Source organism: Eubalaena glacialis, chromosome 3, assembly GCF_028564815.1.
Source record: "Eubalaena glacialis isolate mEubGla1 chromosome 3, mEubGla1.1.hap2.+ XY, whole genome shotgun sequence".
Taxonomy (NCBI): Eukaryota; Metazoa; Chordata; class Mammalia; order Artiodactyla; family Balaenidae; genus Eubalaena; species Eubalaena glacialis.
Genome location: NC_083718.1, coordinates 179563107 through 179573613, shown reverse-complemented (window position 1 = coordinate 179573613; position 10507 = coordinate 179563107). Strand labels below are relative to the sequence as shown.

General features: G+C 49.4%; 1 protein-coding gene across 1 annotated transcript; it reads left to right on the top strand.

The window, feature by feature from the left end:
• Nucleotides 1-8558: 8558 nt before the first annotated feature.
• On the top strand, nt 8559-9452 carry LOC133087253 (zinc finger protein OZF-like). Its single transcript, XM_061184078.1, has one exon. The coding sequence runs from the start codon at nt 8574-8576 to the stop codon at nt 9450-9452; it is 879 nt and encodes a 292-aa protein (XP_061040061.1). The 5' UTR covers nt 8559-8573.
• Nucleotides 9453-10507: the final 1055 nt, after the last annotated feature.

Genomic DNA, 10507 nt, shown 5'->3' with positions numbered 1-10507 from the left:
TTTGGCAGGGGGAGATTCAATTAAATCCATAACACTGCACTCATGGGGCTGAGGCTCTAGTGGAAAGAGAAACAAGAAACACAAAAGCAAATAAATATACATTGGGGTAAAAGGTAAAGCAGAAAAATGAAGCAGTATTGGGGGAAGGGGATAAAAGAGTAGGGAGGATGCTATGTATCCGAGAGCAATTAGAGAAGACTTCCTGAGAAAGTGACATAGGAGCAGAGACTGCATTCTGACTGCTCCCCAAGCAAGACGTTCATGTCTGCCATGTTTTCTCCGCCTATGATAGGTGTTTACTAGGAGCAAAGTCCTTCAGAGTTCAGTGTGGAGCTCACCTCCTCCAGGAAGCCTTCCCTGACCTGCACCCCCGCCCCAGGGCAGACTCGACCTCTCCCACAGCCTTTTGTACTCCAGGTGACAGCTATTATGAGCACCTCTCAGGGGTATTTCAAGGCTGTGTGGTCAGGTGTCTCCCCTCTCAGACTATAAGCAATCTGAGAGCAGAGACTGTGCTTCAATCACCTCTAGGCCCCCTGTGGTGCCTGGAACATTGTAGAGGCTCAATAAACGCATGCTGAAATGCAAGGTTAGAGGGTGACCCAGTCACTCTCTCTTTAGTGAAAATAATCAGAAGTTCTAATTTGGGGAGTCCTAAATGTCAGACATGATTCTAAGGCCTTCCCATTGATTCATCTCGTTTGCTCCTCACAACTCTAGGAAGTGTCTTTTCGATGTCATAAATGAGGAAACCGAAGTTCAGAGACATGAAGTAATCTGCTCAAGGTCAGTCATCCAGAAATTGGTGGGGCAGGATCCAAACCCAGGTCTGCCCAACTCTAGGGCCAGGCCTCTTTACTTCAAGACATTCATTCATTCATTCATTTATTCACTCCACCTGTGAATTCACCCCATGTCTACTGTGTGCCAGGTACCGCAAGGCTAGGCTAACCAGGCCAAGTAGGGGAGGGGAGTGTTTGTTACGGAGCGTTACATTTCTCCTGCATTAGACGAAGAACTGCCCTGCCATGCCCAGGTCCTGGGACTGCAGGCTCACTGCCCCTGTGCCCACCAAGTCCGCTCCGCCCCACACCATCCCCAGAAGGCAAATATAGCCCCCCTCTTCCTGTCCCTCCCCAGAAAGGCAGTCAGGGGCCAGGAGGCTTAAGACACAGGAGGAGAATGGGTGACAAATCCTCCTGCCTTTCCCTCCTCTTCAGACGCTGCTTACTGGGGCCCAGAGGCCTTTGCCTTTTCTCCACTGTTTTTGCCCCATTACCCTCTGCTACTCCTGCCCCAAGGATGGGGAAGCAGCAGATGGGCCCTGGCCTGGGACCCAGGTCCCAGCTGCTCCCTCTGTGGGCAGTCCTGACATGTCAGAGCTGGAAAGGATGCTAGGAACCTCCAAATGTCCGCAGCACCCCCGCTTTACAGACGGAGACACTGAGGCCCAGGAGGGACAGGGCCTGGACCAAGGTCACTCTGGTCCCCTAAAACCTGCCCTTGTTGGGTCTAAAGATCCCACACTACAGCTACTCTAAGGCAATGTCATTAGAAGGCCCCTGGGAAAATACATGTATGTAGGTAAGGACTAGAGACAGGTGACTTCGGAGGGGTAATACCTACAAGCTAGATACTTAGGCTGGGGAAGTCGGGTCCTAGGGCAGCAGAGAGCACTGGGTGAGGCGGAGCAAGGGCTGGAAAGAAGGCTGGGACACACAGAAAACAAATCTTGCCCCTCTCCCAATTCTGTAGTAAAATCCACACCCCCGATGCTGAAATAAGAAGGGGGGAGGGGCCATCCACACCTCCCAGCAATCATTCAGTGAGGGCAGAGGTCATTTCAGGTGCACAGACTGTGTGCCCCTAGGTAAGTCCCTTCCTCTCTCTGGGCCTCAGTTTCCCCATTTGTTAAATGAACGTGGTGGACTGGATAAGTCTCAAGTTTCCCTCCACCTCTGAGGCTGGTGAGTTTAACATCCTGATTCCAGACTCCAGAACATTCCAGGATGAAAGGGTGGTGGGGATTGCCCCTATCTCACTCTCAGCCCCCATGAGGTTGTGTCAGCTCTCCTGGAGACGAGGACTCTTCCCCATGGGGCATAAGACTCCCAGCGTTCAGGTGGCAGCATCTAGCATGGCCACATCTGGTCCAGGGATGGAGAAATGAGCTCTGGGCATCTGGGGAACGTGCAGAGCACAGAACAAGCCCGGAGCCTCAAGCAACCACCAACCAGGCAGATCGACCGGGTTCAGTTCCAGAAAGCTCTGTGGCCACCTCAACATCCCTTGGGGCCAGAAGCTTGATGAAATTATAGCCACCAGCAATCAGAGGTTTGGGCCTGGGTAGAGCAGAATTCTGGGCTGGCCGCTCCATCTAGCTTCTGTTTGTCACTAGCTATGGGAGTCACTTCACCTCTCAGAGACCCTGTTTGCCCATCTGGAAAATCACCATACCTACCTCAGCGGTGTTCACAGGGAGAAATGCACTTGGCCCAGTGCAGCTCAGAAGAGGGACCTAAAAGGCCCTTGCACAGCTGCTTTAAATCAGTCTTTATGAGGGGGAGGGGCACAGTACCCTGGGTTTTATTAAACTGCAACTCCAATCCAGAGGACAATTTTTAGGGTGACACCAACGAGGCCTGGGAGTTGGCAGACACTGAACACACAGTACCAATACAATTAAATGAATAAATGTCCCCAAGTTAGCCCCCTGTTACCCCCAGTGAAGACTGCTGCCTGGGATGGGGCTGTGCTAATACAGGGAGGGGGTGGTCCTGGGCAAGAAGGGGGAGGGCCTCCACCTGGCAGGGGGCAGAAGCCAGCCTGGCAGCACCCCTCTTCCAGCCGTCTCTCCAGAGTCCATCTTGCCTGTTTCTGCACAGCTGTATTTTCTGTCCCTCTTCATCTGCTTCTGTCTTCCCAATCTTCGGCCACCCCTATCTTGTCTCCTCTCTCCAGGGGCGCCTAGCCGGAGTCTCTCTCAGTCTGTTTTGCCCGCTCCGACCAGCACCCTCCCCCTCCCCCGCACGCCCAGCCTCCAAACCCAGCGAAGCCACCTCTGTCCTTAACCCCAAATCCTGCCAATTAAACCGCTCCCTCCGGCTTCGGCTGCTGCTGCTGCTAAGTCGGGAGAACCAGCCGCGGCGAGGCCACCGCCTACGTGGTTGGGGTGCGGGGAGGCTACGGCCCCCTCCCGGCCGCCCCCCGTCATCGGTCTGTCTGCCCACAGCCAGGCGAGCTGCGCAAGGTCCGAGCACAGCCCGTCCGAACCTCAGTCCCCTCCAGCCTCGCACTCAGAGTCCCCCACCTGCTCCCAGACCCCCCCCCCCGCTGGGTCCCCTGCACCTCCACCCCACTCCAAGACTCCAAACTGCGCCGCGGGCACGCCTCTCATGCCCTGGCGCCGGGGTCCCCCTCCCGCGCTCTCCGCGTCCCCAGCTCTCCAACTGCGCGCTCCCTGAGCACCCTCTGCGCCTCACCCGCGCACTTCCCGCGCCCCCGCGCCCCCGCGCCCCCACCCCGCGCGGGCACCCGCACTCCCGGCACCCTCCGCGCGCTGGTCCTCGGTTTCCCCGCTGCTGCGGCGCTGACTCCGCTGGCACAGAGGCGTCGCCGTGGGAACCGGGAGGGGGCACATTAAGAGCAATTAGCCCGCGCACGGTTGGCAGCGATACCTTAATAAGTAATAGTCTGAAAGGCATGTAAATAAATATTAGAGCGCATTACGCGGGCAGGAGGCGCGGCACGGGCCGCGAGCTGGTTCTGAGACGCCGGGAGATTGGCACGTGCCGGCGGTTGCCAGGGATCCCCGCGCCCCAGGGGCCTCCACCGTCGGCCAGGGGCTGAGCAGGAAGGAGGGGAGGGAGAAGCCCAGCGAAGGAGCCCAGGGGAGAGACAGACACTGAGAAAGACATCCAAAGCGACAGGGAAAGAGAAAAAAGAGGGGGGAGAGGAGGAGGGAAAGGGAATAAATTGACGGAAAGGGGAGTGAGGACAGAAGTAGGGGAGCTCGAGAGGCAGAATCTAGTGCCCCAAGGATATAGAAGTGAGAGCTCCCTCTCTCCCACTTGAATCGCTTTCTTCCCTTGGATTCTTCTCCTACCTCTGATCGCTCCCACTCAGCCCTTTGCTGGCTTAAACCCCTTAACCCTGGGGGGTCCTAGCCCTCAGATTCAGGGCCTCTTACCTGTCTTCATTTACTCACTAGAGGAGCGCATCCTATCTGGATGCGTTAACTGTCATCCGTGTGTGGCCTCCCACGTTCACACTCCAGCCAGACCTGTCTCCTCTGAATCACTGACTAACCTACATCTCTAGGGTGTCCAGAACTTAACGTGCCTGGAACCGAACCTCAGCCCTCCCTTCCGAAACCTGCTTTGCCCCCCAATCTCCCCCAGTTGGATAAGTGGCAGCTCCCTCCTTCCGGTTGTTGAGACCAAAAACCTTGGAGCCCTTCCGGCTGCCTCTCTCTCACACCTCATATCCAGCCCATCAGAGAATCCTGTCCTCTCTCCCTTGAAAATGGGTCTGGAATCTTTCCATGCCTCCCAGCTCCCTGGCCGCCATATTGGCCCAAACTCCCACTACTTCTCACCCGATTGTTGTTATTTCTCACCCAGCTTCTCCTCTTTGGGCTCCCCCACGCCCACAGTCTCTCTGTGGACAGAATAGAGATTTAAAAAACAAAACAAAACCAATCAAAGAACAAGTCGGATTAAGCCACTCCTCTGCTCAGGTGTTTCATTCGGAGGAAAAGTCAACGTCCTTAAAAAGACCCATGAGGCCCTGCGCCATCTACCCTCCACCTCCTCCCCTACTTCTCCGCCCTCATTCCCTCTGCTCCAGCCATCCTGGCCTCTTCCCTGTGCCTTGGACACACCAAGCCTGTTCCTACCTTAGGACCTTTGCACTAGCTGTTCCCTCTTCCTGGAACATTCTTTCCCCGCATATCATCATAGTTTAGCCATCACCTTCAAGTGTTCAAGTCTTTAGCCTTCAAGTCTTTGTTCAAGTGTCCCATTCTCCACGAGGCCAACCATGGCCATTCTGTTGAAATTGTGACTTTCTCTCCCCCCAACAAAGCAAACCTCGTCCTCATTACTCTGCTTGATTCCGCCAAGGCGCTCAACCTCTTCTAATATGCTATATAACTACCTATCTGTTCTTTGTCTCTCTCTCTTTCCCCAATAGAAAGTAAGCTCCATGAAAGCATGGATTTTGTCCTTTGCCCCCTCCCTCACTGCTGTATCTCCAGTACCTTGAATAGTGCCAGGTACCTAAAAGAGACTCAAAAATATTTGAAAGAAGGTGGACTTCCCTGGTGACGCAGTGGTTAAGAATCCACCTGCCAATGCAGGGGATGCGGGTTTGAGCCCTGGTCCAGGAAGATCCCACATGCCGCGCAGCAACTAAGCCCGTGTGCCACAACTACTGAAGCCCGTGTGCCTAGAGCCTGTGCTCCGTAACAAGAGAAGCCACCACAATGGGAAGCTGCGCACCGCAGTGAAGAGTAGCTCACGTTCGCCGCAACTAAAGAGAGCTTGTGCGCAGCAGCAAAGACCCAACGCAGCCAAAAATAAATAAATACATTTATTTTTTTAAAATATTTGAAAGAAGGGAAGAAGGGAGGGTAGTTGGATGGAGGGAAGGAAGGGGAATAAAAGAGGAGAGAAAGAGAGTCCCAGGAGGAGGGAGCAGCACGGGCAAAGGGAGGGTGGCCTGGGCAGGATACAGGGTGGGGAGTACTTGGAAGGAAGGCCCTGGGGCTGGGGTGTTTGAGCAACTTCCTCACCAGCCTGGTACCCAGGCTGAAGGAGCACTGGTGTGGGATACGGCAGCCCCATCTCTGCAGAGCCCCCCAACCCCATGGCAGAGAGCACCAACTCCACCTCAGGCCCCAGCTGGGTGTTGGAACCCCAGGACTGCGGGTGGTACTGTATGGGTAGGCCCCAGTAACAGCTACAGTAATTACTGGTTGTGTGCGATTAGGGGATAATTATGCTTAATAAGTCCAAAAGTAATTACCATGCAGGCAGCTTGCTGCTTTGGAAAACAGAGACCCCCCCACCCCCCTGGTGAGCTGGAGCCAGGGACTTGAGAAGGGGGAGAGTGGGCTTCATGGAATGGCAGAGGCGCTGTTCCTTTTCTCCAGCAGATGCCTGAATCCTCTCAGGGGCACCCACACCAAGGGCTTGCTCCCCTCCGGTGATGAGGAGCTCGCCATCACACAGGCAGCTTCTTCTGTCGCTGGAAGTCTGCACATACCATTTTGCATACAATTTTGGCTGTTCCTGGCTGTGCTGTGTGACCTCTTCACTTTCTCACTCAACATCTTAGCACCTGCAGAGACAAAGAATTGAAGTATCATTGTAAAACCCCTGAAGTACATATTGCTCCTGGCTGTCTTATTGACTCACAACATCACTGAGGCAGCATTTCTCATTAGTCCCACTGCGCGAGTGAAGAAACCCAGCCTCTTGGAGGCCAAGCCCCTAGCAGTGGTGAATAACAGAATCAGAACTCATATTTCAGCCTGTCTGATGCCAAAAGCTCTGTTCCTAACACCTAAGCTTTACTGCTCCCCCCGGAGCCACACAGAACCAACCCAATCCATCTTCAGAAACTAACCCACAGCCCTTCAAGTCTTTTCTTTTTTGCTCTGGACAGAAGCAGTGGCTGGACTCCTTGCACTGTGCCCAGGAGGCCATGTGGCACAATGAAAGGAAACTTGGTTCCTTCCATTGGTTCTGCTGCCAGCTAACTCTGTGGCCTGGAGCAAGTCACCTGACCTGTATGGGCCTCTGTTTTGCCATCCGCACAAAGTGGGGAGGGGCCCCCAATTCGTGATCTTTGGTTCTGCTCCCTCGGGTCAACCCTAAGACCTGAGCAGCTCCAGGCCCACACTAGCACAAGGCTTCCACACCTGGGGCCTGGGAAGACTTAGCAACCTTCTCCAACCCCTGGGACAGTTTCCCTTCTTCCTCTGGCTGGAACTGCCCTTTAGAGGCACCTCAAGAAGATGCCTTAGAAGGGACAATGACCAACACTCTGTTCTGGACGCACAACCCTGCCCTTCCGTGACCCCAAACATCTACCCTCAACTTCATTTTTAGATCTTGATCTCCAGAGGAAGGGGAGAGAAGTGGAAGTTTGCAGGACACCAAGAATATCATAATAAAATGCAAATAAATGCCCTCCGTAAGTTTGCAGCCATCATATGGGTAGAGATTCCTTTGTACGATTATAATAACTTATGGTGGCAGCTACAGAGAAGATGGCATCCTCATACCTCAGAGTATGGGCTTGGCTCGTTTGACGCTGCCCTCGGGAGGCTTCAAAGAGGGGGTTGGGGTTCCGCCTCCAAACCTTCCACCAGGCTTGAGCTGATCTTCCTCCAAGGCAGAGGTACTCACCCTGAGAGCATCATAATCACAGGAAGAGGCCGCCAAGTTCGCGTGGGAAAGACAGACGGAGAGACATAGAATGTCGACCAGCAAAGCCTTAAGGGAAATGTAGTCCAAGGCCAGAAAAGCGGCGTTGCTGTCGATAGAAGGGTCGCTTCCTTGTGCATTCCTGGAGACTGCACCTTCCTCATCCTTCGGAAGGCCAGGAGGCCCCAGGGCTCAGCCTGAGTTCTAGGACAGAACTTTGGCTCCAGCATTAACATTCTAGTGCTGTGTCATTTCCCCAATAACAGGTTATAAGCTGACCAAGCTGTATGTGATCCTCTGTTAAAGCAAGAAGACGAACTCTGGATGGTGGAGAAAGAAGTGTAAAGGAAATTTGTCCAGAAGAAGCCTGAGAAGATGATGAGCAGATAGAGAGGCAACAAGACTTGGGAGGCAAGTTGCATCCAGCTCCAGTAAAGTACAGACTGAGGAAAAAAGCAGTGAATATAAGAAAACTGGAAAAATACTTCCTCTGATCTCAAACCTTATATCTTTTAAGGCAACACCTTTTTCATCTTAACCTAGAAAGAGTTTGAAACACAATTTAGACTTAGTTGTGTAGGAAAGAATCATCAGTTAGTTTGGAAATCCTGCCACAGCTTACTCCTTGTGGTAATAACCCCCTTTAGGTGTAAATCAGTGTGGAAATGCCTTCATTTAAAAAATTTTGAACCCCATATGATATCAGAGCATTCATACTGGAGAGAAAACCTACGAATTTACTGAATGTGGTAAAACTTTCACTCACATGTTACAGCTCATAAATGTAGAAGTCAGGCTGGAGAGAAACCCTGTGCTTCTAAGAATGTTGAAAAGCCTTTAGCTAGATAACAAATCTCATTGAGTAGAAGAAAATTCATACTGGAGAGAAACCAGTGAATGTAACAAAACTTCATTTGAGTATTAGAAAATTTAGAGTTGAAGAGAAAGCTTTGAAGGTACTAAGTATGGTAAAGTTTTCTCTTGAACCTTATCTCTTACTCTGCATTTGAAAGGTCATACACAGAGAAGCCCTACAAATGTAAGAAATGTGGAAATACCTTCAGCTAAAAGTAAATTCTCATTCATCAAAAAATTCATACTGGAGAGAAATCTTGTGAATGTGGGAAAGCTTCCATTCAGATGTCACACCTCAGTCAGCAGAGAATTTGTAGTGGGGAAAACCCCTTTGCCTGTAAGATATGTGGGAAAGTCTTCAGTCACAAATCAACTCTCACTGAGCATGAGCATTTTCATAATAGAGAGAACGCTTTTGAATGTAATGAATGTGGAAAAGCATTCAGCCAAAAGCAGTATGTAATTAAACATCAAAATACCCATACTGGAGAGAAGCTTTTTGAATGTAATGAATGTGGAAAATCCTTCAGCCAGAAGGAAAACCTTCTTACCCATCAGAAAATTCACACTGGAGAGAAACCTTTTGAGTGTAAGGATTGTGGGAAAGCTTTCATTCAGAAGTCGAACCTCATCAGACACCAGAGAACTCACACAGGAGAGAAGCCCTTTGTATGTAAGGAGTGTGGGAAAACCTTCAGTGGCAAGTCAAACCTTACTGAGCATGAGAAAATTCATATTGGAGAGAAACCCTTTAAGTGTAGTGAATGTGGAACAGCTTTTGGTCAGAAGAAGTACCTCATAAAACATCAAAATATTCACACTGGAGAGAAACCCTATGAATGTAATGAATGTGGAAAAGCCTTCTCTCAGCGAACGTCACTTATTGTACATGTGAGAATTCATTCAGGTGATAAGCCTTATGAATGCAATGTATGTGGAAAAGCCTTCTCTCAAAGTTCATCTCTTACGGTGCATGTGAGAAGCCATACAGGTGAGAAACCCTATGGTTGTAATGAGTGTGGGAAAGCTTTCTCTCAATTCTCAACCCTTGCTCTACATTTGAGAATACACACAGGTAAGAAGCCTTATCAATGTAGTGAATGTGGGAAAGCTTTCAGCCAGAAATCACACCATATTAGACACCAGAAAATTCATACTCGTTAAAAACCTGTGGATATCATGAAAGGTGTTCATCAGGAATTTACATCTCATAACATATCAGAAATAATCATTCTGAAGGAAAGCATCACAAATGAGAGAAACAAAAGCTAAAAACTTAAAGGACACCAGAGAATTCATCCTGAAGAGAAAGACATTTGTATGATAATATTCAGTAAAAAAAAAAAAATACAGCAAAAGTAATGCTGAAACTTTAGATGCATTTCCACTAAAATTGGGAATGGAAAACATGTTTAACATTGCCGTCTGCATGGATCTGGAGATCTTCACCAATGTAAAAAAAAAAAAAAGGTTGCAAGTATTAGAAAGGAAGAGACTTTTATGATATTGATTTAGCAGAACAGAAGAGATTCTGGAAACACCTATGCATTTATTAGAATTTATAATATAGAAATGGCATCAGGAGATGAGAATATAATGGGACTATTTAAAAAATGATTTGGAGGTAATTTGTTCCCCAAGGGGGAAAAAAAAAAACCACGAACTATACACAAAGGTAAGATCCAAGGGGGTTAGGTTAAAAACAGTAATATGAAAAAGCTATATACTAAAATGGTTATGACCTTGGGAGTTGGGAAACATTCCTTATAGCAAATTGAAAAACACCTAGCAATTCTACTCTGAGTTTGTATGCTCAGGAAATGTGTACCAGGCTATTTACTGTGGCATGATATGTAGTAGTCATAAATTGGAAACAAATGTCCATCAGCAACAAAATGGAAAATACTTATGATGGAATACTGTATATCTGTAAAATGTAATAAATGAGATCTATATGTATTACAGAAAAAGATCTCAAAAATCATATTGAGGGGGAAAGATAAAGTTGCAGAATGACATATAATATGATGAGTTTTGTAAATTTGAAAAAAATTTCCTCAAAATTTCAGTGATATATATTGGTAATAGATACATATATGTATGTATGTCTTTTAAATGTTTTTGAAATGGTTTGGAAGGATACAGACCAAACTCTTGATAGTGGTTGCCTGTGAAGAGTGGAGAAGGGAAGGGAATGCATGTGGGGGGGGGGGATTGGA

What these genes read in the sequence shown, in the direction of transcription:
- LOC133087253 (XM_061184078.1), top strand. Translation starts at nt 8,574, where the DNA reads ATGTCACACCTCAGTCAGCAGAGAATTTGTAGTGGGGAAAACCCCTTT.